This window comes from Erinaceus europaeus, chromosome 17 (assembly GCF_950295315.1).
Source record: "Erinaceus europaeus chromosome 17, mEriEur2.1, whole genome shotgun sequence".
NCBI lineage: Eukaryota > Metazoa > Chordata > Mammalia > Eulipotyphla > Erinaceidae > Erinaceus > Erinaceus europaeus.
The window spans coordinates 9653921-9681200 of NC_080178.1; the positions used below are offsets into that span (position 1 = coordinate 9653921).

Genomic DNA, 27280 nt, shown 5'->3' on the forward strand with positions numbered 1-27280 from the left:
TTATTTAAATTTTTATTTTTTATTGGGGAGATTAATGGTTTACAGCGAACAGTAAATACAGTTGTTGGTATATGTGTAATTTTTTTTTTTCAGTTTTCTGCAAAGCATTCTTATACTCCACCTAGGTCCTCTTCCCCCATTCTGCACCAGGATCTGAACCTCACCCCATATCCAACCCTCCAAATTCCTCTGCTTCGGTGTCCAAAGTAAAAATTATGATTTGTGCTTTCTCTTCTGTTGTTATTTCTTAACTTCTGTCTATGAGTGAGATCATCCCATATTCATCCTTCTCTTTGAAAGATAGTAGGAAAGAGAGGAGATCAGTGCATTGCTTATTTCTTGCATGAGAAGGTACCAGGGATTGAACCTGCCACCTCTGGATCCTCAGCCCTGCAAATTGGTGTTTTAGGAGACTGAGCTATATCCCTGACCCACAGATAAAATATTTAGAAGACTATGATTGGCATAAGAACTAACAAATATGTCTTTATTATAAAGAAAAACAAACATTTCTATTTAACATTTGAAAATATTCATAAACAACACTAATACATGCCAGCTACAAAGTCACAAAAGAAGTAAGTAAAAGTGAATTACAAATGAATATGTTGCAAAATTCAGATGAAAAATGAAAAAAATGTTAAAATAATATGAAGAAATCAGATAAAATGACAGACTAAAAGTATTTTCAAGACACCAAACATAAATGAAAAATATAATTTTATCATCAAATATAGATAGCAGATTGTTACCAATAATTATGAAATATACACAGGTAACAAGTAAAATAAAATATGTAAAGATCATGAAAAACTCATCAAGAGGAAGAATGACAAAAACCTTATGCTTCGGTCAACAAGAAGCATGGGTCCCGTGACTGAAACAATAAAAGTTATTTATTAAGAATAAGAGTTAAAATAAGTACATGGGATAGCTTCTTTACCATGGAATAAGGAAAAAAACCAACTAGGGGCCTGGCATGTGGCATTCTAGGTGAAGTGAACATAGTAGTCAGAAAAATCCAAACTGTTGGAAAACATGGGAGATATTTTCCAGCACAGCAAAAGGATATAATCTTCACTTACGCAACCATGCATGCTTGCGTAAATTCATGCCAGTGGAATCTTGATTTTTGGAAAATTCTGTTAAATCACTAATAGAAAAAAAAGGAGAGAAAAAAAAAGAAACACAGCTAATAAGCATAAGTAAAACTGTAAAAAAAAAGTTATAAATGTATCTTCTCCAAGGAGGCTTCGTTGCAGCCATTTTGTTCAGTCCTTTGTCAGATTTCACTTACTAGTTTCACCTTATTACATCAAGCTCTAGATATGAGTGAAAAACTTCCAAAGGCTATCGACGTCTTCAACATCTGGTTTGTTCCTTTCACAACTGTTCTTCTTGACAAAGAAGCACTCATCTGAGTTACTGAGTTCATAGAGGGGGTGGGGAGGATGGAAACCTGACTTGAATTTGACATATTATAAATCAAAGTTGGATTCTGGGACTTTCTCTGAGCATGCTACTTGCATTACTTTCATGTTGACGTTACGGAACGTTTTTCTGTTGAACTATTGCTGGCGTCGAATAGTCCATAAATGGTGCAGATGGTGATGATTCTGCCATGTGAGAATTGGATGGCATAATGAGTACAACCTGTGAAAGCAATCAGGATGCACCAGGTGAGTTCATCACATCATTCCAGCCCTTCCCTACCCCGTCCACACAAGGTCGTCATGTGCCAAGTCTACTTTCCCTTTTCAAAATTCAATCTCAAGATGAACTGCATGAGGGCTCTCAGGAATTCTGTAGAGCGGGTGAAATCTGGAGAAAACCCTCAGCAACAGCTTTTGGGAAATGCTTGTAGCTGTTGTCCTACGAGTGAATTCACCTCATACGCAGGTAGTGGTTCCGAGCAAGATGGATAAACCCGAGTGTTGTGGAAAAGATAGCACTCTCTCTTCAAGTTAAGTTACTTGGTTAAGTATGTGTGTTGCCATGACAAAGACCTGGGATCAGGTCCCCAGCCTACACCTGCAGGGGGAAAGCTTCACAAGCAGTGAAGCAGGTCTGCAGGTGTCTGTCTTTCTCTCTCCCGTTCTATCTCCCCCTCTCTTCTCAACTTCTGTCTTTCCTATGCAATTAAAAAAAAAGAGTTAACAATCACATGTGCCTTACTTTAACCCCTTTTCCTAGTGTGGGGCATGTGTCTGATATATTGTTATTACTACTATGAGCTGGATACTAATCAATTAACTTCTAGCTTCTCAAAAAGGGCAACATTCTGGATGGACATGATCTACTCATGAACCCAATTAAAAGGACATTAATGAACAAGAGAAATTTAGAGTTCATGTCTTAATGGGCTCAGAGTATAAGCAGATTGCAGTGGATTCCACAGCTGAGAGGAAGTATATTCCGCCACGTGTGCTTGGAATTTGACCAGAGGCCTCATTTGGTCCACAGTGCCAGATGTGTCCTTTATTAAGGGATCTTTGAGCAAAAGATCCTGTTAAGTCATGGCCAAAGGCTTCTCCCATAGGATGTGAACAAGATGCTCTGTGTCGAAAGGCAATGAGGACTGAATGCAGGCAGCTTCAATACTCACCCCACCAGGATTACAACAGGTGACTCTGCATCCAAAAGCAGACAGGGACACAGCAATGCAGAACTCCAGTATGCTTAAAATTAACACCAGGAATTCTAGACCCTAAGGACAAATTCATAATAAAGACCAGTAAGGAATCAAGGTAAAAAGCTCTAAAGGTTGTCCATGGATTACAATTCCAAAAGAGTATTAATTATTGGCCAGTGGTCAGGAAAACGTGTCGCTAAATGCTCCATATTCTTGAGAAGTTCTTGACTTGTCAAATATCTTCTCTCTCTCTCTCTCCAAATAAGCAAATAATTACATCAGTTTTCTCCACCCTTTGTTTCCCAGCAATATTGTACATACAGTTTATGGAAATGCTTTAAAAAGCTCAGATGGTGAAGATAATTATCCATCAGTATTTTTCAAAGACTAGAAATTTCCTATATTGGGCTGTCAAAAATATAAATAGATAGATGGACAAATAGTTATGCAGATAATAGTCAACCTATATCTGTAACCTTGGGGAATTCACTGAAGTTTCCAATGGAGGGGATAGGGAAATAAAACTCCAGTGACAGAAATGGTGGGGGATTGTACCCCTGTTATCTTGTAATTTGTAAAAGCAATATTAAATCACTAATAGAAAGTAAATGGAAAATGTGTCACGACCTTTCCAACAACCCCATAGTTGATACAGCCACACAGTCCTGTGTCTTAGTGATTACAGCAAAGTGGAAACTGACACGTATAAGAAGAGGATCTGCTGTCTGAGAGAAGAGATTTGTACATCACACGTCCAATAAGAGGTTAACATAAAGCTATACAAGACACTCAGAAAGTGGCTCACTCAGTAGAGGGCACAGACATCACCATGTGCAAGACCCCAAGTTTAAACCCTTACTCCCACCACAAGTGGTGAAGCAGTGCTGTTGGTGTTTCTTTCTCTCTCATTCTCTGTATCCCCCTGTCCCTCTCACTCTCTCAAGTTCTCTACCTCTAGTCAAAAAAGAAAAGAAACAAACTCAGATACATCAACAACAAAACACATAATTAAAAATAGGCAGAAGATCTGAATAAACACCTCTAAAGAAGACATACAGCTAGCCCAGGAGAACATGAAAAAAAAAAAGCCAGGTATCATTTCTTTCAAAAGAAATACAAGTCAATGCCACCATGAGTGTGAACATGGTCTAGATTATAAATAATGGAAACAGCAAAAGTGTTGTCAAAGGTATAGAGAAAAAGGGAACTCTAATAAATGGTTGGTGATAATGTATGTTGGTGGAGCTCTTATTCAAAAAAAAAAAAACAAGCTGGAGATTCCTCAACAAGATAAAAACAGGTGGTCCAGGAGGTGATGCAGTGGATAAAGCACTGGACTCTCAAGCAGGAGGTCCCCAGTTCAATCCCTGGCAGCACATGTACCAGAGTGATGTCTGATGCTTTCTCTCTCCCCTTTCTCATTAATAAATCAATCTTTAAAAAAAAAAAAAAAGGTGGTCTGGGAGGTGGCACAGTGATAAGGCTTTGGACTCTCAAGAATGAGGTCCTGAGTTCGATCCCCGGCAGCACATGTGACAGAGTGATGTCTGGTTCTTTCTTTCTCCTACTATCATCTCATGAATAAATAAATAAATTATTAAAAAAAAGAATTTAAAAAAGATAAAAATAGGGCTGGGTGGTGGTGCACCTGGTTGAGTGCACACATTACAGTGCTCAAGGACCCAGGTTCAAGCCCCCAGTCCCCACCTGCAAGGGGAAAGCTTCACGAGTGGTGAAGCAGGGCTGCAGGTGTCTCTCTGTCTCTCTCCCTCTCTATCACCCCTTTTCCCTCTCAATTTCTGGCTGTCTCTATCCAATAAATAAAGATAATAAAAAAGTTTTAAAAAATATAAAAATAGCATTATCTCATGATAAATGCCACTATGAGGCATTTATCCCAAGAATATGAAAACACTGATCTGAAAAAAAATATGCATGTCTATGCTATTCACAGTACTCTTCACAATAGCCAAGACATGGAAATAACCTACATAACTATTTCTGGATGAAGGGAGAAAGAAGTTGCATCATGGGGCCAGGCAGTGGTGCAGCTGGTTAAGTGATCACATTACAGTTTGCAAGGACCCAGGTTCAAGTCCCTGGTCAGGTCCCCATCAGCAGCAGGACTTCAGGGGCCTCTCTGTTTCTCCTGCAATCTCCTCTTTCCCTCTCTCTATATCTGTGTCTTCTCTATCCAATAATAGATAAATACATTAATTAATTAAATATATATATTTTTTTTAAAAGTCATTTTACATATACTCAATAAGGTTATATTCAGATTTTAAAAATGAGTAAAATGTGGACTGGGTTTGGTGTATTGCACCAAAGCAAAGAACCCTGGAGAAGTAAGGGAAGGGAGATTCTCCCTGACAACCTCCAAAGAGGGGTCTGGTAATGACAGCTCTTTGATTTTAACCCAGTCAAACTCATTCCAACCTTTGACCTATAGGAATTATAAGATAATAAATTTATATTGTCTTATCTTCTAAGTTTGCAGTAATCGGCTACAGCAAAAATAACAAATGAATGCATTAGTCCCCAAAGACTGGTTTCCAGTATCCCATGAAAAGTATCACTCACTGTTATAATAGATACGACCATGGCACAATCCTCTTGCATCTTAGTACCGTAACAGATGTAAGGATGGAATGAATAAATGTGCAAGCTGATTGCCATGAATATGATCCCTATTGCAGCAAAGATGGAGCTTGTAATATTTACTCCTAGGCTACCTCGAACCTAGAAAGGAACAGGAATTGAATTAATAATCCACATAACATCTTCAGATATATCTTCAACAATTACTTTACATCCACCATGCCCTGTTTGTCAAAGGAGGCAGACTCAGGCTAGGTTTGGATAAGCCACTTTGAGGAAGCTCCAGTGTTTTCTATTTATCCCTTGAGCAAGGACATTCACATTTGATACTTGGCCAGGGAAAACCTCTATTGGCTTTTTATTGACTTTGTAATTGGAAGATATATTGACATGAAAAGTAGGTTTGAACATAGGCTTGTTATTTTTTTATTTATTTATTTTCCCTTTTATTATTGCCCTTGGTTTTTTTTTATTGTTGTTGTAGTTATTATTGTTGTTATTGATGTTGTCATTGTTAGATAGGACAGAGAGAAATGGAGAGAGGAGGGGAAGACAGAAAGGGGGAGAGAAAGACAGACACCTGCAGGCCTGCTTCACCGCCTGTTTCCCCTGCAGGTGGGAAGCCAGGGGCTCGAACCGGGATCCTTACGCCAGTCCTTGCACTTTGCACCACATGTGCTTAACCCACTGCACTACCACCCAACTCCCCAGACTTGTTATTTAATAGCCTTACTGCAAATGGCTTTCTTTTTATTTTATAATGTCACGAGGGTTATTGCTGGGGCTCGGTGCCAGAACTAAAAATCCACTGCTCCCGGCAGCCATCATTTTCTTTTTAATTTCTTCATTCTATTTCTTAAAACAGAGTGAAATTTAGAGGGGTAGAGGAGTTCAAGAAAAAGAGAGAAAAACACCTGCAGACTTGTTTCACCTCTTGTGAAGTGTCCCTGACTGCAGGTGGAGAGTGGAGGCTTGAACCTGGGGCCTCACGCTGCTCATGTTTTTCACTGCAATTAGATTTAAAATTGTGTGTGTTTCTGACTTATTACACTTAACATGATTTCTTCAAGCTCCATCCAAGATGGTCTGAAAACAGTGAAATCATCATTTTTTTAAATTAATTAATTTATTTTCCCTTTTTGTTGCCCTTTTTAATATCTGCGTTGTATTCCATTGTAGATGACTATGGGATGATCTCATTCACAGGCAGAAGTTGAAAAGCAAGATCAGAAGAGAAAACACTCAGCAGAACTTGGACTGGAGTTGGTGTATTGCACCAAAACAAAAGACTCTGGGGTAGGTGGAGGTTGGGGAGGGTTCAGGTCGTGGAACATGATGGCAGAGGAGGATCCTCCCTAGTATGCATGTACAAACTATTGTATTTACTGTCAACTGTAAAAAAATTAATCCCCCAATAAAAATAAATTAAAATGATAAATTAATAAAATTGTGTGTGTGTGTGTGTGTGTGTGTGTGTGTGTGTGTTTATACACAGGGGGCTGGGTTTGCTCAGTATGTAAGTGCACGTCTTACCATGCAGGAGATCATGGGTTTCATTCCCATCACCTCATGGGAGCACCACGGGTGGTAAGCTAGTGCTTTGGTATCTCTCTCTCTTTATCTGCTAAGATTTGTTAATACATATAATTGAAATAAATGGCTCAAACAATAAGTTAACAAATATTGTATTACACAAGTATTAGTACTTATCATGGATTTTCTCTAGAGCTCCAGTATTTTTTTTAACCAGCCCCATATAACATTCCTCTCAGAACTCTATTGTCATAAGGATTCTATCATCTGTTGTTTCTTGTTTTATTCATTTTCATGTCAATAGTTTCATCTTGGTTAGTTTTTTTTTTTTTAGTTTTTTGAAAGACAATCTCTTGAAATTCTTTCAAAGTAAGCAATATTTGTTTTCTACTCTGACAACATACTACTTTGCATATGTCCTCTTTTGGAACAAGGACACCAGAAAAATCACAAAGAACTATTACTCACCATACCCTTTGTAGTTCTTTTCCCTGCTCCAATCGATAAAGACCCCGAAACAATAAACTAATAACAAGAGAAGAATTTCAGTTAAAAATATAAACAAAGAATTGAAGTCAAAATTTGCTAGAAACTTATCGTATCCTGTGATAAATACAAGTAGAGCAATTATATAAGGAGAAACAATATTGACAAGTGGATGTCTCTTTTTCTCAAATGAAAAGTGAAATCCTATTAGATAGAGTCATGGAACTAGGCACATATTTTAAAAAAATATTTAACTCAATATATTTAAACATTTAGGACACTGAAATATAGATAACATATTAAATTTCTGACGCAGGCATTGGCAGGTCTATCCATACTCCCAGCCTGTTTCTGTCTTTCCCTGGTGGGACAGGGCTCTGGGAAGGTGGGGTTCCAGGACACACTGATAAGGTCGTCTGCCCAGGTAAGTCAGGCTGATGTCATGCATTTGCATTTGCAACTTTGTATCTGAAAAAGTATTAAGATATAAAGAATAACAAACTGTTTAATAATCAGGAACATAAAGGCAAGAATAGAGCAGATGAAATTTGGGGTCTCCATTATGGAAAAAGTTAGTAGGTCTATTTTAGGTATCCCTAGGGGCTCCATTTAAAAAAAAAATTAAAGATAAGTATGTGTATATCTGTTTGGATAAGTGGTTTTGTGATCCTTGGGTAGCTACCTAGAATGAAAATTGCTGGACTGTATGACAGATCTCCTTTCAATATTCTGAAAATTCTCATCTCTCTTCCCATAGAGGATGGGATGAATTTACATTTCTGCCAAAAGTGTAAAGGGTATCCTTTCCCTCCATATTCTCACCAGAATTTGTTGTTTCTATCCTTGTTGACTTATTTCCATAATAAAAATTTTAAAACAAATCAAATACTAATTTCCATTGACAAAAATAAATAAAATACACTTTTTAGATAAATGAGAACCTTGGTAAGTTTCCCTGATTCTAACATGAATTCACTGTATAGCTTAATTTTCCATATATCAGCAGATAAAGCTCTGGCTTCTACTCACTTGTATTCTTGATTTAAGAAGAAACTCTCCTTAGTGTCATTTTAGGAGAAATATTTAAACTCTTATATTTTAATGTAATATAATTTCAATTTTCTCTATTCAACATCTAGACAAAACACATTTGACAGAAATTCCATTTGCTAAGCCAGCTACTTATAAAGATCTAATGGTTGATGGACCAGACATGATAAATATTCAGTACCCAATCATGTCTTCTCTTCTCCCTTGGTGACAAGAATCTTTCTTGGGACCAATTTCCCATAATCTTCACTGACCCCTTCCGAGCCACCTAGAAGAGTCTTGCTTGGTCCAAATTAATAATCACAAACCTACTACCTTTCCTCATAATTGACTGAGCAGTCATGCCACCATAAATATAAGCCAATGTGAATCACAAAGAGGGTACACATCTTTGTCAAAGTTTTAAAACTACAGTGTAGGACTGGGATAATTTCCCAAAGCTGAGGATGTTAGCAAGTACAGTGTTATCTCCAGCTATATAAGAGGGTATTCTACTCACCATCACTGACCCCCAGATTGTGTAGCATGTGTACACCGAGAAGGGATACTGTCCATGATATGTTATTGTGACACTCATAGTTATGACTCCAAAACTGAAATTCATCAGGGCAATCACGATTTGTACAACCTAGAAAGAGTGAAGGGAGATTATCCACTACGGAATTAGTGCTCAAGCCACCCCCTTTCCACTTACTAATATAACTCCATTCTCCATCTTTCTTTTGAATAATCAGATAGTCTGTTGTTACTTTTCTGTGAGCCTAAAGTAATATGTTTATATTGATTAAAAATGATCTCTTATGTCATGCATCAGAAAAGCCACCAGGTTCCAGATGCTAGCATGATGCCAACCGGACTTCCCTGGGCAGACGACCCCACCAATGTGTCCTGGAGCTCTGATTGCCCAGAACCGCACCCCAGGACAGGCTGAACGTATGGATCAACCTGGCAAAGCCCATGTTCAGTGGGGAAGCAATTACAGAAGCCAGACCTTCCACTTTCTGCACCCCATAATGACCCTGGATCCATGCTCCCAGAGGATTAAAGAATAGGAAAGCTATCAGGGGAGGGGATGGGATACGGAGTTCTGTTGGTGGGAATTGTGTGGAATTGTACCCCTCTTATCTTATGGTTTTGTCAGTGTTTCCTTCTTATAAATAAAATAAATTTAAAAGAGAAACATAAAAAAATGATCTCTTGTGCTATCTATCTGCTGGTCCCAGTAATTGAAGGAGAGAGGTGCCAGGTGATCTCATTCACATGTGGCACTTTAGAAGCAAAGCAAGAGAAAAGGAGAAGGTGAAACACTGCAATTTCTACCTGTATATCTGAAAATACTAAGAGAGAGAGAGAGAGAGAGAGAGAGAGAGAGAGAGAGAGAGAGAGAGAGAGAAAGGGGGCAGATTAAGGAAGAGAAAGGGTGCAATGGACTCCAGAAGGATGAGAATGAAACTGTGGTGGAGAATGAGGTTTACTAATACTTATCTTGGGGAGATGGAAAGTTTTACCTCTAAGACAACACAATCTTGTAAAACAGCATTTCCTCAATAACTTTCCCTTTTACAATTTGGTACCAACTAAGAGGGTCCTACAGCAACTCATAATGTGACTCCTACCACAACTTCTTGTACATACTCAGAGAGAGTGATGCTGGATCTAGGAAGCAATGACTTCTAAAAAAGAGAAGTATTCTAAAAGAGAAGAGCAATGTAGCATTCTTTGGGGACTTGGGACATGTGGCCACAATATACTAGAGTTCTAAAATCAGAGATGTTGAAAAACAGTTACCCAGTAGCACTAAAAAAAGGTTCCACTGAGTCACATTACTTTTACTCCACTGGTTTAAAACTTGGAACAGGAAAAAAAAAAAAAAGCCTGTCACACACATGGATTAGTTTGTCTTTCTTTAAACTGCCTATTTATCTCAGGCACACCTACCTGAGACTCTAGACAGATATGCACAGAAGACAAAATCTTCCCATCTCCAAAAAGCAGGTTAAACAATCTCCCAGAGAAAGAAAGTAACACTATGAGGCCATCATTATTTGAAAAACTGGAGTGCCCATGTGAACTTTTCTTTTGCTCCTCTTGCTTGCAGAAGGGAAATGTATTTGCTTTGCTGACCTATCTTTCAATAGAAATGAAACCACTATATGTCAGCACAACTAATGAGAATCACAGCCTAATGATTTTCATTTCAATGTGTTTTAATTTTCAAAATATTGGTCTTTAAGATCAAACAGTGACGTCCCCAAGATTAGCTGATTTAGTGTGAGGCTAGGTGAGATTGGATGTTGGCACTAGGTGTGATCAGTTATGAGTTTCCAAGCATCCTTTGTCTCACCCCAGACCCACACATGACTTACACCCAACACCTTGGGCTCCCCCTTCAAGAACTTCTCTGCCAAGCCTTTCCACAGATACGGATGCAGAGCTATGGGCTGTCCCATATGGTACCCAGTGGAACCAGTGACTCCTGTGTCCTGTTCCGTCCCTTGCATGGTTGTCATGGCAGCAGAAGAGGTTCTACAAAAAAGAAATGCAGTTTAGGATGAGATATTTACAATGACAGTATAACCCTTAGTTTGCATTCACTTTCTTCATCTTCATCTCTAGACATCTTCATAACATGTAATCATTTATAGGCTAGTTAAAGAAGCAGGACAAGAAATATTCAATGATATTGACTCAGGGATGCTGGCTTTAAGATTCTAGAACATAGGGCTAGGGAGACAGCATAATAATTATGCACAAAATTCTCATGCCTGAGGATATGATGCCCTGATTTCAATCCCCAGCACACTTTTAATCTATTTTTTGAATTGATTTTCAGAGACAATATGGCCCTCTTTACAAATTTTGAAATAAGTGGAATTTGTCAGAATTCTGCAAGTTGGATTCACTTTTGATATTATTTTACCTACTTAAGATTGCATAAAAGTATCAATTCTGGAAATGGGTACCCTTTTGTTAGTAGCACAAAGGACAATCAATAAGTAATTTACTATGTAATGAAAAAATGATTCCAATTTTTAGCATACATCTATCTTTGGTAGACCAAAGAAACTTCATGATTAGTTATCCAGCTCTAGAAATGATGAACATCTACTAACTGGGTCAGTTTTAGGGTAGAGAATAACAATCAAAATTACAATAAATATTAATAATTTGCAACATTCATTTTCTATTATCAACACTCAAAAGTTCTGAAAAGAAGCAAAGTGAAAAGTACAGAAGAGTAAACCATAAATAAGTTTAGTAAAAATTTTATAAGCATAGATAACACAATCTGCAATTCATAATGAATACATAGTGAGGAGGTGGCTATATATTTAATATCAGTAAGTAAATAAGATTTAACAAATAAAGCCCATGTTTCTTCTTTTCTGGGAAGTTTCCCAAGGCAATGTGGAGAAAGAAAAATGGAGTTCCAGGAGTCAGGTTGTAGCGCAGCAGGTTAAGTGCAGGTGGCACAAAGCACAAGGACTGGCGTAAGGATCTCAGTTCAAGTCCCTGGCTCCCCACCTGCAGGGTAGTCGCTTCAAAGGCAATGAAGCAGATTTGCAGGTGTCTATCTTTCTCTCCCCCTCTCTGTCTTCCCCTCCTCTCTCCATTTCTCTCTGTCTTATCTAACAATGACAACATCAATAACAACAACAATAACTACAACAACAGTGAAAAACAACAAGGGCAACAAAAGGGAAAATAAATTTTTTAAAAATTAAAAAAAAAGAAAAATGGAGTTCCATTTTTGAAACAGAGAAACACCTATAATTCTGGACACTCAAGTGAAGTGATTGCTAAAAACAACAGACTACAAAGGAACTTTTGGGTGAAGCAGAGACAGAAATCACACATGGTGACCACCAGTTTTAGTACATTTAGTAAAAAGTCAGAGACTCACCTGACATAAAATCTACGATGCGATTTATAATCCCAAGAACAAACATGATTTGATGCCAGTACCTTGCCTCAGCAAGAATTACTGTGAGTAGCAGAAGGCAAGAATAAGAAAGAAATCCCATAAGAAGTCACAGTTTACAGGGAGGCATTTGTCTCTGAATAAGGTATAAAGCAAATATTCTTGACTTATATCAAGAAATTTCACAGTGACTCAGTTGAGAAAAACTGGCAGCATTTAGAAATAACTAAGTGGTGAAACATATAAAGTCACAGGTACAAGATATACAATATACACAAAGCTACATACTTTAAAAATGTCTTCTTCGAACCCCGGCTCCCCACCTGCAGGGGAGTCGCTTCACGGGCGGTGAAGCAGGTCTGCAGGTGTCTATCTTTCTCTCCTCCTCTCTGTCTTCCCCTCCTCCCTCCATTTCTCTCTGTCCTATCCAACAACAATAATAACTACAACAATAAAACAACAAGGGCAACAAAAGGTAATAAATAAATAAAATAAATTTTTAAAAAAAGACAATTGAAAAAAATGTCTTCTAATTTTAGTGTTAAGGGAGCGGGGAGGAAGAGGAGGAGAACATATAATGGTTATGCAAAGAAAAAAAAAAGAAAGAAAGAAGGAAAGAAAGATTCAGCCTTAGATAATTTGACTACACAGAAGTTCACTTTTTCCTCATTTAAAAATATTTTATTAATTATTTAATAATGGTTTATAAAATTCTAAGGTTATAGGGAAATAGTCTCATATATACTGATCCCAGTTATGTTTCTGCCTGCCAAAGAATGACCAGCATAGTCTTAGAGACAGTTCCCCTAAAATAATTTTATGTTCACTAATAATATATATTTTTTCTTCCACCAGAGTTAGTGTTATGTTCACTGCAGCTATATTTACTATAGCTACAGTTTGGAAACTACCCAAGAGACCAAAGACAGATGAGTTCCTATGATACATATTCGTAATACAGTTACTAGGGGAGAAATGCCACCTACTGATACAACGTGAGTACAAGAGCAGGGGTCAGGTTAAGTTAAACCACCCGCAAGGAGAATGGCAACCGCAGGAGGATCTCAGCCTTACGTACATACGTGGGATATAAAGACGCGATGCAGAGGAGCAGACAATATCAAATGAAACAAACCCAACCTGTGGGCTCTGGCTTCAGAAGGCAGGTTCTCAAGACAAGAGTTCTAGTGGATTGTGGTTGAGGTGAGTTAACACATTAGTTGCGTGTATGTTGTTATGACTCTTCATAATTCTGAAGAGCTGAGAGAGATACACGTTCTTATTCACCAACGTTACCTGGTGGGTAAACTTTTATTTTTAGAATTTAAAACTCAAACGGCTTTCAAGAAAGACACGTAGAGCATGTACTGTTTCACAGCAGAGGAAAATGTTGTGGGGGATCAGAGAGTAATAAGAAGTGAAAATACTCCAGCAACTAATAAATCTATAAAAACAGGGGTGAACAGGAGGTGACACATCTGGTAGATGTAAACAGTACCAAACACAAGGGCTCAGTTCAAGCCCCCATCTCCCACCTGCTTTTGGAGGGTGGGGGGAAGTGAAACAGGTCTGCATGGATCTATCTTTCTCCCTCTCTGTCTCCCCCACTACTGTTAACCTCTCTGTCATAACAAATTGAATAGAAAGAAAAAAAGGAGAGAAAATGGCTGAGAGTGGTGGATTTTTAGAGCTAGCACTGAGTCCCTAGCAACAACACTGGGGGCAATAAATAAATAAATAGGCAGAGATAAAACAACAACAACAAGGGTAGAAGGGAAAGCACCTGGTGAAAAATCAATTTTTCTTAAGAACTCTAGAATGATTGACTGATTGATTGACTGATTTACTTTTTTGCTACCAGACGTATCTCTGGAACTCATTGCTAGCATGATTCACACATTCTTGGTGGCCATTTTTGTTTTCCTTTTTTTGGATAAAATGTGAGAGATAAAGAGAAAGACACAGAAAAGGGAGACACCTGCAGCACTTCTCCACTGCTTATGAAGCCGAACACACACACACACACACACACACACAGACCATTGGTTTGAACCTGTGTCTTCTCACTTAGCAGTGAGCCCCCAGTGAGCCCTGGCTCTAAGAACTCTACATTTTAACAATAAAGAGTTTGCAAAGATTCAACAGGCAGCTGTTCAAAGAAAATACTGTATCTCAGTCAGTATACTGTGTTAAAAGATGCAAAACTTAGTATTTAACATTTGTACCTTTGTAAATGTTTTCTTTTCAGCAACTTTACATCTACTCACTCTGTTGTGAAGCTATCAGCACCATCCATTTCTGGAACTTCAGAAATTTTTGTTGGGGCGAGGTGTTGGTGCCCCTGGTTGAGCATACATGTTACAGTGTACAAGGACCCCAGTCCTCATCTGGCGGTGGAAAGCTTTTTGAGTGGTGAGGGGGGTTGCAGGTGTCTCTCTGCCTCTCTCACTCTCTATCACCCCCTTTCCTCTTGATTTCTGGCTGTCTCTATTCAGTAAATAAATATACTAAGAAGATAAAAAAAAAAACTTTGTTGTTAAAAGACTTGGTGTCCTTTAGATATTTATTTATTTAAATAGTTCCACCCCAAGTTCCTCAAACCTGGATAACCATAATTCTATTTCTTTTACTAATGAATTTAGCTGCTCTAAGATCCTTATGTAAGAGGCATTGCTCAGCATTTATTTGTTGCTGACTTATTTCACTTAGTGTCCCAAATGGCCATCCATGTTGTAACATGTGTTAAAATTTCACTTCTTTGCAAAGTAAAGCTCCATTGTTTATATTTTGGTTACACTTGATCAATAGATAAAATTACACCCACTCTAGTCTATTACAAATAACATTACTTTGTACATGGACATAGAATAAAGTTCCTCTCCTCCTTTTTTCAGGGTATGAATCCAGAAGAGGAAATACTGAATCACATGAGAATCCTAAGATTATTACTTTTTTTTTTTTTGGAAAATCACCATATTGTTTTCCAAACAATATGTGCTGTTTCACATCCTATCAGCAATACCCCAGGGTTATAATTATTCCATGTACATTGTTAAGAGTCAAATTAATTAATTATGAGAACTCTCCCCCCCACACACACACTTTTTAAATTTAAATTCTATATTTTCTTTTTTTTTAGATTTTATTTATTTATTAATGAGAAAAATAGGCAGAGAGAAAGAACCAGACATCACTCTTGTACACGTGCTGCTAGGGATTGAACTCAGGACCTCATGCTTGAGTGTCTGATGCTTTATCCACTGTGCCACCTCCCAAACCTAAATTCTATATTTTATAATGGGATTAGGTCTGGAGAGAATTAAGCAGTCATCTCAGGTGACTAGCTTAATCCCTAGCACCACCATAAGACAGAGCTGACCAGTGCTCTGGTCTCTTTCTCATTAAAATTAACTAATTATTAAAAGGAGAAGAAGGAGGAGGAGGAGGAGGAGAATGAAGCAGTCAGATTTCTAGAGTTCAAGGCTCTAGGTTGGTCTCAAGAAAAGAAGCATTGAGTGGAACTGGATTTCTCCAGCTTTTGAACTTCCACGAGAGAGTGAGAGAGAGAGAGAGAAACAGAGAGGGGAGGGGAGGGGAGGGGAGGGGAAGGGAGGGGAGGGGAGGGGAGGGGAGGAGAGGAGAGGGGAGGGGAGGGGAGGAGAGGAGAGGAGAGGAGAGGAGAGGAGAGGAGAGGAGAGGAGAGGAGAGGAGAGGAGAGGAGAGGAGAGGAGAGGAGAGGAGAGGAGAGGAGAGGTAAGAAGTTCTTTCACAGCAGACAGAGGAACTGTTAGTAATTCCCAAGTTTTTCTCCTTAAATGGTGGAGCAATTAGGAGCACTCATGAGTGAACCTGACATAAGGCAAATCCACAAAACCTCAGCCCACCTGTGGCCTCTGTAAATTCTCCCCTGTGTTTACATCCAGGTTGAGCATCCCTAACAAATCATCAGCACACTGTGTGAACACATCCCCATGTCTCCACAGGTACAGGGTCCATTTAATAGGATGCCAAGGAGGAAGCTCTCTATCTTGAGGTGAATGCTATAAGAAACACATCACTTGAGGTGGGGTGACAGCATAAAGGTTATACAAAGAGACTCTGATGCCTGAGACTCCAAAGTTTCAGGTTATATCCTTGGCACCACCATAAGCAGAACTGATCAGTGTTCTGGTAAAACAAATAAATAAATTAAAAAAATAAATAAATAAATCACCAGGACCAGGACAAATAATTGCCCAGCTTAATAATAATGATTGTTATATTTTATCAATTATTGTTAATTATACACCAATAGAACCAAAGAGAAAGACAGAAAGAGGGAGAGACACCTGGAACACCACTCCACTGCTTGTGACATTTCATCTCTTCCCCTCTAAAGATGGGTTCTAAGGCCTTGAACCTGGTCCTTGAACATGGTAACATGCGGCCTCATTGAGTGAACCACCAACCACTCAATTCCCAGCTGTTCACTGGTTTAGCCCACTCTCCACCCCTTCCTTGTTTCCTAAATATCATTTCTATTCTTTTGTCCTTTTATGATAACCATGTTATGGATATGAAGCTTTGAGATCCCTGATGGTTTTGGTTTTGAGATTCCTGATGACTAGAGGTGTTAAACATCTTTTTGTGTGTGTGTGATTTTTGGCCATATGCAAACCTTCTTTGGAGAAATGCAAATGAAAACTTGAACTGCATCAGGCATGCAAGTCCTGCCCCCAGCCCACAAGCTGAACTATCCCCTCCAGCCAAGAAGTCATTTTTATCTTAGCAGAATGCCCGGCAATAGCTCAATTTTTCATGCTTAAAAAATCTAAATACTCTCCTCACCTACCTCCCATTACACATCCCCCAATCATTCCAAAGCTAACTGTGCTAAAGTAAGGACTACAAAAGCTGAATAAGGGCAAGAGACTGGCATATGTTAACAATGACTCTTTAGTCACTACCAGGCCACCCCATCCATGGAGCCCTAGTCAGGGAGCCCTGGGGTTCCCACACAGACATGATGGGCCCAGACCTCTAACAGACCCTCTCATCATTGTCACTGGTCACCTCCATCAGAAACAACACAATGGACCACTTTGTGACCCCTCATAGGACTTTGCCCTCAATGTGGATCAATAATGGTAGGGAATGTTCCATTCTCCAAAGGAAGGTTGGACAACATACTCTACTTACTACCCAAGGAAGATAGATCCCAAAATTAGTACATCCTGGAATGTTCCTAGCCATGAACACAGAATACAAGCTCAGATCTACAGGGATGCAGAAGTTACATAGGCTCTTGAGCTGAATATGGAACCCAGATCAAATTGATGGGGTTACAGTTAACAATATTATATGCTTTCCCCATATTTGGGAGCTACTCTCTTCCCTGATCCAGCTTTCTAGTCCTTTTTCCAACTATGACACCATCTCCCCAGACAATAACTTGGGTCCACCTGCATATTAGCTTTCAGGCTCAGGCAAAAACTAATAAAGTCATGGCCCCTCTGAAATATACCTAAAACAGACCTACTAGCTTTTTCCAAAACTGAGACTCCAATTATTCTGTAATATTCTTGCCTTTAGGTTCATGATTAGTCAACAATTTGTTCTGTTTTATATCTTAACTCTTACTCAACCATCAGGTTCCAGATGATACTATGAAGGGATACGATCCAGAAGCTATCAAGGGAGGGAATTTCATATGGAGCTCTTGGGGTGGGCATTGTATGGAAATGTACCCCTCTTATCCTGTAGTCTTGTCAACATTTCCATATTATAAATTAAAAAAAATAATAAATCAGGTAGTTTGCCACCAATGCCTCCTCTTAGGTACTCTCTAAGATACCCACTCCATACTGGCTTGGATAGAAAAAATACAAATAGACTCTAAGTCACATAAGGATATGAAGAAATAGGAAAGCTTACAAGTTGATTTTAACATTGTAGACTGGTATAATCACCTCGAGGAAAAAAAAAACAAACAGTCTATTAGTACTGTAAGGGATGCATTGGATCGACCTTCTCATGGTGCATCCCGTGAGTACCCATTCATTGGGGAAACTGACGATCCTTCCTAGCCGACTGAATCCACATGGATCCCAGTCACTTTCAAAGCCAGCAACATGCAGCTCCTGACAGCTTTCAACCTGACACTGTTGACTGGCTATGGAAGAAGGGCAAACACTAGAAGAAGAAGTACTGTAAAATGTAAAAGACAGTCTTACCATATGACTCAACAATTCTATGCTTAGGAGAGAAATTCAAATGGGGTATGAAGAAATAGGACATCTTACAAGTAGATTATGACACTGTAGATTGGTACAATCACTTTGAAAATAAAACAATTTGGTAGTACTGAAAGAGGGTAAATGGAAGTCGCTTCACAGGTGGTGAAGCAGGTCTGCAGGTGTCTATCTTTCTCTCCCCCTCTCTGTCTTCCCCTCCTCTCTGTCCTACCCCACAATGATGACATCAATAACAATAATAATATATATAATAATATAATAACTACAATAACAATAAAAAACAAGGGCAACAAAAGGGAAAATAAATAAATAATTTTTTTTTAAAAAAAGGTTAAATGCAGACTTACCATATGACCTAACAATTCTACACTTAGGAGAGAAATGCAACATATGTCCATACAAAGACATGTATATACAATTTGTTAATAGCATTATCCACAAGAGGCAAAAGTGCAAAGACACCAAATGTCCCTCAATTGATGACTAGATAATGTACAAACAAAATAGTTCTAAAACAGTTCTACCTTTCAGCAGTATCCTATAGTGAATCTTCTAAGGAAAAAAAAAGGGGTGTGTGTGTGTGTATCAATACTGCCTGAATTAAAATTCCAACTCTGTTCTAAAACTTTCTGCCATTCAAGTACATGTTTTTATTCCTGATGACCAGATGCTCCAATCTATCTCTGCCTTGGAGATGTGGAAAAGCAAAGAAGAAGGATTTTTGTTGTGATAGATTAGATCATGTTATTCAGTGTACCATGTGGTCTTCCTCTCTTTTGCAATTTGTTTCAAAAACTGGCCAGGATTGTCCTTATTTTTCTAGTCTCAAGGAATAACCTACAAACAGGACTATGCAAGGAGGCTCTCTCTCTCTCTCTCTCTCTCTCTCTCTCTCTATTTCTCTTCTGCAATCTAATTAGTTCTAATGAAAATCTGATTGTGAGTTATGCTATATATTACATGCTGTTGAATAAGATCTATTCAAGAGTTTTCTGAAATCTTGAGCAATCTCAGAGATGACTAAGGTTTAGTTTTAGAGAAAGGAGAACAAAGTTGGAAGTCTCCTTTCTGACGTTCTATCTAGTTCACATACTCTCTTCAAGTTTCCCATGTGACACCTATCCTGATATTATTGAAAATAATTATTGAAAAGTCCCAGATTCATATTTATCACAGGATCCTATATAAGAGGGGAAGAGAAAAATGAAACTTAGAAGGAAAAAAAGGGGGGGGAAATTATGTACAAATGTAGACAGATAGAGATGATAGCTAACCCATGTCTGCAACCTTGGGAGAACTACACTGGCTTGCAATGGTGGGATTTGGGATTCAGAACCTTGGTGGTGGGAACGGTGTGGAATTATACCCCTGTTTACATGTAATTTTGTGAATCACTAATAAAATATTTTTTGAAAAATAATTTTAATCTGTACTCCTGAGGGATAAAGCATAGGGAGGTTTCCAATGGAGGAGATTGTATGCAGAAGTCTGGTGGTAGGAATTTTATCCCTCTTAGCCTACAATAATTATTAATAAAAATTAAAAAAGATTATTCTCATCAAACAGCTGGTCCCAAAGTGGAGCAGGAAGAATTTTTACTTAAAAAATGATGGAAAAAAAGTAAACAGAATAAATCCTGCCTCCCTCTACATTTTACTTTCAGAAGTTAATGCATTGTGTAGAGGAGATATTTATAGATTTATTCTTAATATAAGGTAGAAAATTAGAGGTAGAAATCATCATAACACATTTAGGGAATTCCAACTGACTTTTGTCATATATATATATATGCATATGAAATTTCAAGTGGCTTTTGCCTGTGTTTTAAAAGATCTATTTATGGGGGCTGGGTGATGCTGCACCCAGTTAAGTGAACTTAGCATTAAGTACAAGGACCTGTGCAAATATCTGGGTTTGAGCCCTGCTCCCCACCTTCAGGGCAGATGCTTCAGAGTGGTGAAGCAGGTCTACAGGTGTCTCTCTCTCTTTCTCGCTCCCACTCTATCTTTCCCTCCTCTCTCAAATTCTCTCTGTCCTGTTAAATAAAAACAAAATGGAAAAAAAATGACCACCAAGAGCAGAGGATTCATAGTGCTGGCACCAAGCCCCAGTGATAACACTAGAAGCAAAAAAAAAAAAAAAAAAAAACCAAACTATTTATATCTATCATATGAGATACTCTACAATGAAAGAAATCCTGGCATCATTTCAATATGAGAAATTCAGGTACCAAACCTCAAACTGGGTGCACCAGGAATGCACATCCTGCACCCCACAAGCTGAACTAGGTTTCCAGTCAACAAGTGACGTTGATCTTAATGAAATGCTCCACAATATTTCAGTCACTCATATTTAAAAACCACAGTTTTCCATCAGTTCCTTCTCTTAGCTAGTCTAAATGCGTCCAGTGACTTGTGATTTTTTTTTTTCTGATGTTGCACATCCTTTGTTCAGCTCTCAATAATTCTCCCACCTCTTAGACCAAGCTGTCATCCTTATTGACCAAGAATACTGATGGCGCCATTTTTGTTCAAACAGAAGTATTTGGTTCACTTCTGACCTTGTAAATTCAGTCTTCCCCACACACATTCATATCCAGAATGACTGTGTTACAATGCCAAAGCATGGTGTTCCTCTCCTTCAAATTCTGCCCTTGACGTCCAGTTTACTTGATTCAGAGTTTAAAAGATGTCCATAGGTGTGAACCAGTGACATAAGGACGGGTTTAAGAAACCTCAATTATTTCCATATTGTGTCTTAGGGTCAAATGTGCTCTTCACTAGCCACCAATGATTCTTCTTCAGTTTCACTTAGCAAGTACTTCATTTTGCTTCTATCCAATGTGGTTACCTCTCAGACATAACTTTAGACTGAGGTTTTCGAAAACACAGTTCTGTCTTACCAAAATTTCCCTGATGATCCTTCCTTTATATTTAGTAAGACTGTGAACTTCTGAGGCAGGCAGTGGTACATTCAGTAGAGCATACACATTACTATGCACAAGGACCCAAGTTCAAGTCCCCTACTCCCCACCTGCAGGGAAGAAGCTTCATGAGCAATGACTCAGTGCTGCAGGTGTCTCTCTTTGTCTCTCCCTATTTTCCCTTTTGCTTTCATTTTATCTCTGTCTCTATCAAAAAGAAGAAATACAGGAAATGAACCCTAGCCATAGTCCCAATGGGGGAGAGGAAAAGACCGTGAGCCTCCTCAGATTAGAGGCACCAATTAAAATAACACTTTGGGGGTTGAGGAATTGCGCATCCGGTAAGGTCTGTCCCAGCAATACGTGGGAGCATCGTGATACCAGAAGGTGCCCTGGTGCTTTGGTGACTTTTTCTCGATTTAAATTGAAGGAATGAAAAGGTCACTCTAGGAGCAGAAAACTAGATCTTGCAGGAACCCCTGTGGCTTCCAAAATAAACTAACTTAATGCTTCCTATTGCTGAGGTCTTTCTTTTGGTCTCTGGTAAAATAATACACCGAGTCCTAGTCACTTCGCTAGTGCTCTGCCATTCTAAATCTGACAATATGAAATATAACTGCTTTCTAATCTTACATCACAGAACATGAGTTAATTGCTAAGGAAGTCAATTCCTGAAAAAGAAAATTCTTTTTTTTTTCTTTTTTTAATGTTTATTTATTTCCCCTTTTGTTGCCCTTGTTGTTTTATTGTTGTAGTTATTGTTGTTGTTATTGTCTCTGTTACCCGCCCGTGAAGCTAGCCCGGCCAGCTGGAGCCTCCGAATTTTAACAACACTTGTTGTTGTTGGATAGGACAGAGAAAAATGGAGAGAGGAGGGTAAGACAGAGAGGGAGAGAGAAAGACAGACACCTGCAGACCTGCTTCACCGATTGTGAAGTGAATTCCCTGCAGGTAGCGAGCCAGGGGCTCGAACCGGGATCCTTCTGCCGGTCCTTGGGGTTTGCGCCACATGCGCTTAACCCACTGTGCTACTGACTCCCGAAAAAGAAAATTCTATGTTGACTTGAAAGGGTTTAATAATTCTATATCTATATGTCAATGAAACAAGCAAACAAAAAACAGTAAGTGTATTCGATGTGTAAGAAAAACATTGTTTCTAAGTTGGGGGAGTCTAAACTCTAGTAATATCACATCTGTAACATTTGTTGCAATTGTAGTTTTGTTCCTGCTATTGATGTGGAGAAAATAAGACACTTTCCTACCTCTCCAGGGTTTCAGGTTCAGCTCCACCATTTATCTTTCCTTCCCCCCCCTTTTTTTTTCTTATTGTGTCACTAGTCCCTTAAGTGTTACAAAAGAAGGCTCATGACAAAAGTGGTTTAAAAGAACTGTGACACATTTTTTTTTGGTCACACTTATAAAAGGGAAGGGACCCAGAGGAGTTCTGAATGAGGATAGTTCATTGGAGTTGACAATGGTGGGTCTGGACTGGGAAAATACAAGGACTAAGGCTCAGGAAATCTGGGTCCCTCTCCTAGCTCCAGAGGGATTTTGCCAAGTTATCTTCCTACTCTCGAGCTTCTCCTGTTTTATCACAGCAAAGACTGTCACAGGGCACAATTGCTTTTAATCAGCTGTCTGATTCCAAGAATGCCAGGAGTTTACAAGGTTGGTGTCATTAACAACCATCTTCAGGGCTGCTTCTGTTTGTTTGTTAAAGTCTTGTGAATAGTACCAGGGATGGTTGGAGAGAATGATGAGGTCAGAGTCTCGCTGAATAAAACCCTTCCCTTGTTCAACATTTTCACCTATTCTGCACACTGTGGATCTTGTCTTGATTGTTAAATTATAATAAACATGTTAGAGACAGAGGCTAAAGACTGTGGGACAAGGTATGAAAAGAGGTGTGTGGGACTGGGGAGGTAGCATAATGGTTCTGCAAAAAACTCTCAAGCCTGAAGCTCCAAGGTCCGAGGTTCAAACCCTAGCACCACCATAGGCAAGAGCTGGGAAGTGCTCTATTCTCCTTCTCTCTCTCTCTCTCTCTCATTAAAATAAATAAAACATTTTTTAAAAAGAAAGAGTACATGAAGTAATTAATCAAAAGGTAAATTATTGTTTGGTATTTCTTGAGATCCTGGGGATTCAGAGAGGAAATGTAACTAAAATAAGTAGTATTGTGGCCCACAAGATAGCTCAAATGGGAAGATGCTGGTTTTGTCATGCATAAGACCAGGTCCAAGCCCCTGTAAACCACATGGGAGGACCAAAGTAGTGAGGGAAACCTTAATTGTGTGTGTGTGTGTGTGTGTGTGTGTGTGTGTGTGTGTGTGTGTGTATGTGTAGTGAGGGAAACCTTAACACTGTGTGTGTGTGTTTGTGTGTGTAGTGAGGGAAACCTTAACACTGTGTGTGTGTGTGTGTGTGTGTGTGTGTGTGTGTGTGTAGTGAGGGAAACCTTAACACTGTGTGTGTGTGTGTGTGTGTGTGTGTGTGTGTGTGTGTGTAGTGACAGAAACCTTAACACTGTGTGTGTGTGTATGTATGTGTGTAGTGAGGGAAACCTTAACACTGTGTGTGTGTGTGTGTGTGTGTATGTATGTGTGTAGTGAGGGAAACCTTAACACTATGTGTGTGTGTGTGTGTGTGTGTATGTGTGTAGTGAGGGAAACCTTAACACTGTGTGTGTTTGTGTGTGTGTGTGTGTGTGTGTGTAGTGAGGGAAACCTTAACACTGTGTGTGTGTGTGTTTGTGTGTGTGTGTATGTGTAGTGAGGGAAACCTTAACACTGTGTGTGTGTGTGTGTGTGTGTTTGTGTGTGTGTGTATGTGTAGTGAGGGAAACCTTAACACTGTGTGTGTGTTTGTGTGTGTAGTGAGGGAAACCTTAACACTGTGTGTGTGTGTTTGTGTGTGTGTGTATGTGTAGTGAGGGAAACCTTAACACTGTGTGTGTTTGTGTGTGTAGTGAGGGAAACCTTAACACTGTGTGTGTGTGTGTGTGTGTGTGTGTGTGTGTGTGTGTGTGTGTGTGTGTAGTGAGGGAAACCTTAACACTGTGTGTGTGTGTTTGTGTGTGTGTGTATGTGTAGTGAGGGAAACCTTAACACTGTGTGTGTGTTTGTGTGTGTAGTGAGGGAAACCTTAACACTGTGTGTGTGTGTTTGTGTGTGTGTGTATGTGTAGTGAGGGAAACCTTAACACTGTGTGTGTTTGTGTGTGTAGTGAGGGAAACCTTAACACTGTGTGTGTGTGTGTGTGTGTGTGTGTGTGTGTGTGTGTGTGTGTGTGTGTGTGTGTAGTGAGGGAAACCTTAACACTGTGTGTGTGTGTTTGTGTGTGTGTGTATGTGTAGTGAGGGAAACCTTAACACTGTGTGTGTGTTTGTGTGTGTAGTGAGGGAAACCTTAACACTGTGTGTGTGTGTTTGTGTGTGTGTGTATGTGTAGTGAGGGAAACCTTAACACTGTGTGTGTTTGTGTGTGTAGTGAGGGAAACCTTAACACTGTGTGTGTGTGTGTGTGTGTGTGTGTGTGTGTGTGTGTGTGTGTGTGTGTAGTGAGGGAAACCTTAACACTGTGTGTGTGTGTTTGTGTGTGTGTGTATGTGTAGTGAGGGAAACCTTAACACTGTGTGTGTGTTTGTGTGTGTAGTGAGGGAAACCTTAACACTGTGTGTGTGTGTGTGTGTGTGTGTAGTGAGGGAAACCTTAACACTGTGTGTGTGTGTGTGTGTGTGTGTACACGGTGTGTGTTTCTATCTTAAAACAGTGACCCAGGACTGTGAAGCCCTGGCAACAACACACCTAAATTAATTAAAAACACAACGAAATTACTAATGCCGGTTTTTAAGAGCCTACCTTTACTTTCATCTCCTGCAACAAAGATTACATCTGAGTCCACCCCATCCCACCTCCTAAAATAAATAAATAAATAAATAAATAACCTCCCAAATGTACATTTCAATGAACTTGGAGCCCACCTCGACCAGGAATATCAGCCTGTGCTATAGGAAGTAGTCATCTCTGTTCTCATTTCATTCCCAGAGGCCCCCAATCAATGAATGAGAAACCCGGCTCCCCAGAATCTTAGGAAGGGGAGTCTCCACACCTACCTTTCTCCAAGCCTGTGATGTCTGCCCTGGAGCTAACGAGTACCGGAGACTGGAGCTGAGCTTCTTGACCACGAGAGATTATTTCCCGTCCGATCCACACCACACTCAGATGTTGAGATGTGCATTGCTTTTTTTTTTTTCTAACAGCACAGGCTGTGCTAGGCATTTCTGAGATACATGACTAGTTCCTTTTTTTTCAAATGTTAAAAATGCTAAGTGATCTCAGCATCCCTAATATGGGTCTGGATGTCTGCTATGAAACTTGATGACTAAGCAGTGAGTGCCTCATGTAGCTTTTCTTTTTCTCTTTTTTCTTCCTTTCTTTCCTTCCTTCATCCTCTCTCTTTCTCTTTCTCCCTCTTTCTTTCTTTCTTTCTTTCTTTCCTTATTTCTTTCTCTCTTTCTCTCTTTCTTCCTTCCTTTCATTCTTTCTTTCTTTCTTTCTCTCTCTCTTTCTCCTTTTAATTTATCAGAGCACTGCTTAGCTCTAGCTTATGGCAGTTCTGGGGACTGATCCCGGGAACTCCAAGCATCAGGCATGAAAATCTGCTGTGGAAACCACTTTTCCACCTTCCCCCACACCCTTCTATAATTTTTTCCCTAGGAGAACTACAATGGCTGTGACTATGGATCTCAGTGGATGAGAATATACTGTGTGTCAAATTCTGCTCAGAGGACTTTTTAAAACTTATATTTATTATTGGATATAAATAGAGAAATTGAGAGAGGAGGGGAAGATAGAGAGGGAGAGAGACAGAGAGATACCTACAGCCCTGCTTTACCACTTGCAAAGCTTTCCCCCTGCAGGTGGGGACTGGGGGCTTGAACCGGGGTCCTTGTGCAATTCAACATGTGTGCTCAACCAGGTGTTCCACCACCCAGCCCCTAGCCTTCCTTTTTATTAAGACAAAATGAGAGTTGGAGAGATAGCTCACTGTGCTATGCGCAGAACAAGCTCAAGGCCAAGTACCACATAGGAAGGGCTTTCATTATAAAGGAAGACACAGTGTTGTAATGTCTGCCCCCTCTCTCCAGCTCTCTCTCTCTCTCTCTCTCTCTCTCTCTCTCTCTCTCATTCTTCCTCTCTATCTAAATAAATCAGCAACCTGGGATAACACTGATTTTCCTGTATGTGTAAAGCTCTGGCATCACACACACACACAATATATATATATATATATATATATATATATATATATATATATATATATTTCCCTCCCCAACAATATTTATTGGCCAAGGTATAGATTATATCGAAGACAAATGAGGAACACCAAAGTGTTTTTTTCAGAGGTACTTAATGTCAGGATACACAATCAGAATATATATATATATATATATATATATATTCTTTATTTTATATAAATACCTTAAAAAGATTAAACTAAAAGCAATGATCTGTAGTATGGCCCTTTTATTCCCCCTCAGAATCTAGGATTTCTCATCTGTTGAGATAAAATGAAATGGATATTTGGAGATAAAACAGAAAAATTTATTTCTTCTCATACACTCAAGAGTTTCTGAGAGAAAAATAATAATGGCCAAGTAGTCTCCTAGAGCTGCAGATGTCAGTGAGCTGCACAAAACACAAGTTGAAAGAAACTCTCCTTGCCAGTGAGGCAGAAGAACCAGAATTGTCCTTCTTAGGAACTCTACATTCATTCATAGAACTAGTTTTTCTGAGATTGTCTTAGGCTGTGGCAAGATCAGTCATGACATCTGAATTATACAGTATTGTCCTGACCCAGATCTAGAAGAATTTGTGAGTATACTAAGCTCCCTGCTTG

The 27280-nt window shown here is 39.1% G+C and overlaps 1 protein-coding gene across 2 annotated transcripts; it reads right to left on the reverse strand.

Moving 5' to 3' along the window:
- Positions 1 to 25666, reverse strand: LOC103110469 (membrane-spanning 4-domains subfamily A member 4A). 2 transcript variants are annotated; one of them, XM_007519635.3, is made up of 7 exons: positions 25494 to 25666; positions 10669 to 10828; positions 8802 to 8930; positions 7235 to 7291; positions 5216 to 5374; positions 2606 to 2707; positions 1 to 1653 (listed from the first exon to the last, which is right to left on the reverse strand). In XM_007519635.3, the coding sequence occupies exons 2-7, from the start codon at positions 10810 to 10812 to the stop codon at positions 1546 to 1548; spliced, it is 699 nt and encodes a 232-aa protein (XP_007519697.1). In that variant the 5' UTR covers positions 10813 to 10828; positions 25494 to 25666; the 3' UTR covers positions 1 to 1545. The 2 variants fall into 2 exon arrangements, with proteins under 2 accessions (XP_007519697.1, XP_060032248.1); XM_060176265.1 differs by lacking the exon at positions 25494 to 25666 and adding an exon at positions 20693 to 21159.
- Between the last annotated feature and the right edge of the window lie 1614 nt (positions 25667 to 27280).

Bases quoted from the DNA above. Each gene is read 5' to 3' on its own strand.
- LOC103110469 (XM_060176265.1), bottom strand. From the start codon at position 20,721: ATGTGCATTCCTGGTGCACCCAGTTTGAG. The intron at 8,931-10,668 runs GTAAGTCATGTG...CACTCTTTCTAG, and splicing joins GGGAGCCCAAGGTGTTGGGT to GTTGTACAAATCGTGATTGC. The intron at 1,654-2,605 runs GTGAGTATTGAA...TTGCTTTCACAG, and splicing joins CCTGTTGTAATCCTGGTGGG to GTTGTACTCATTATGCCATC.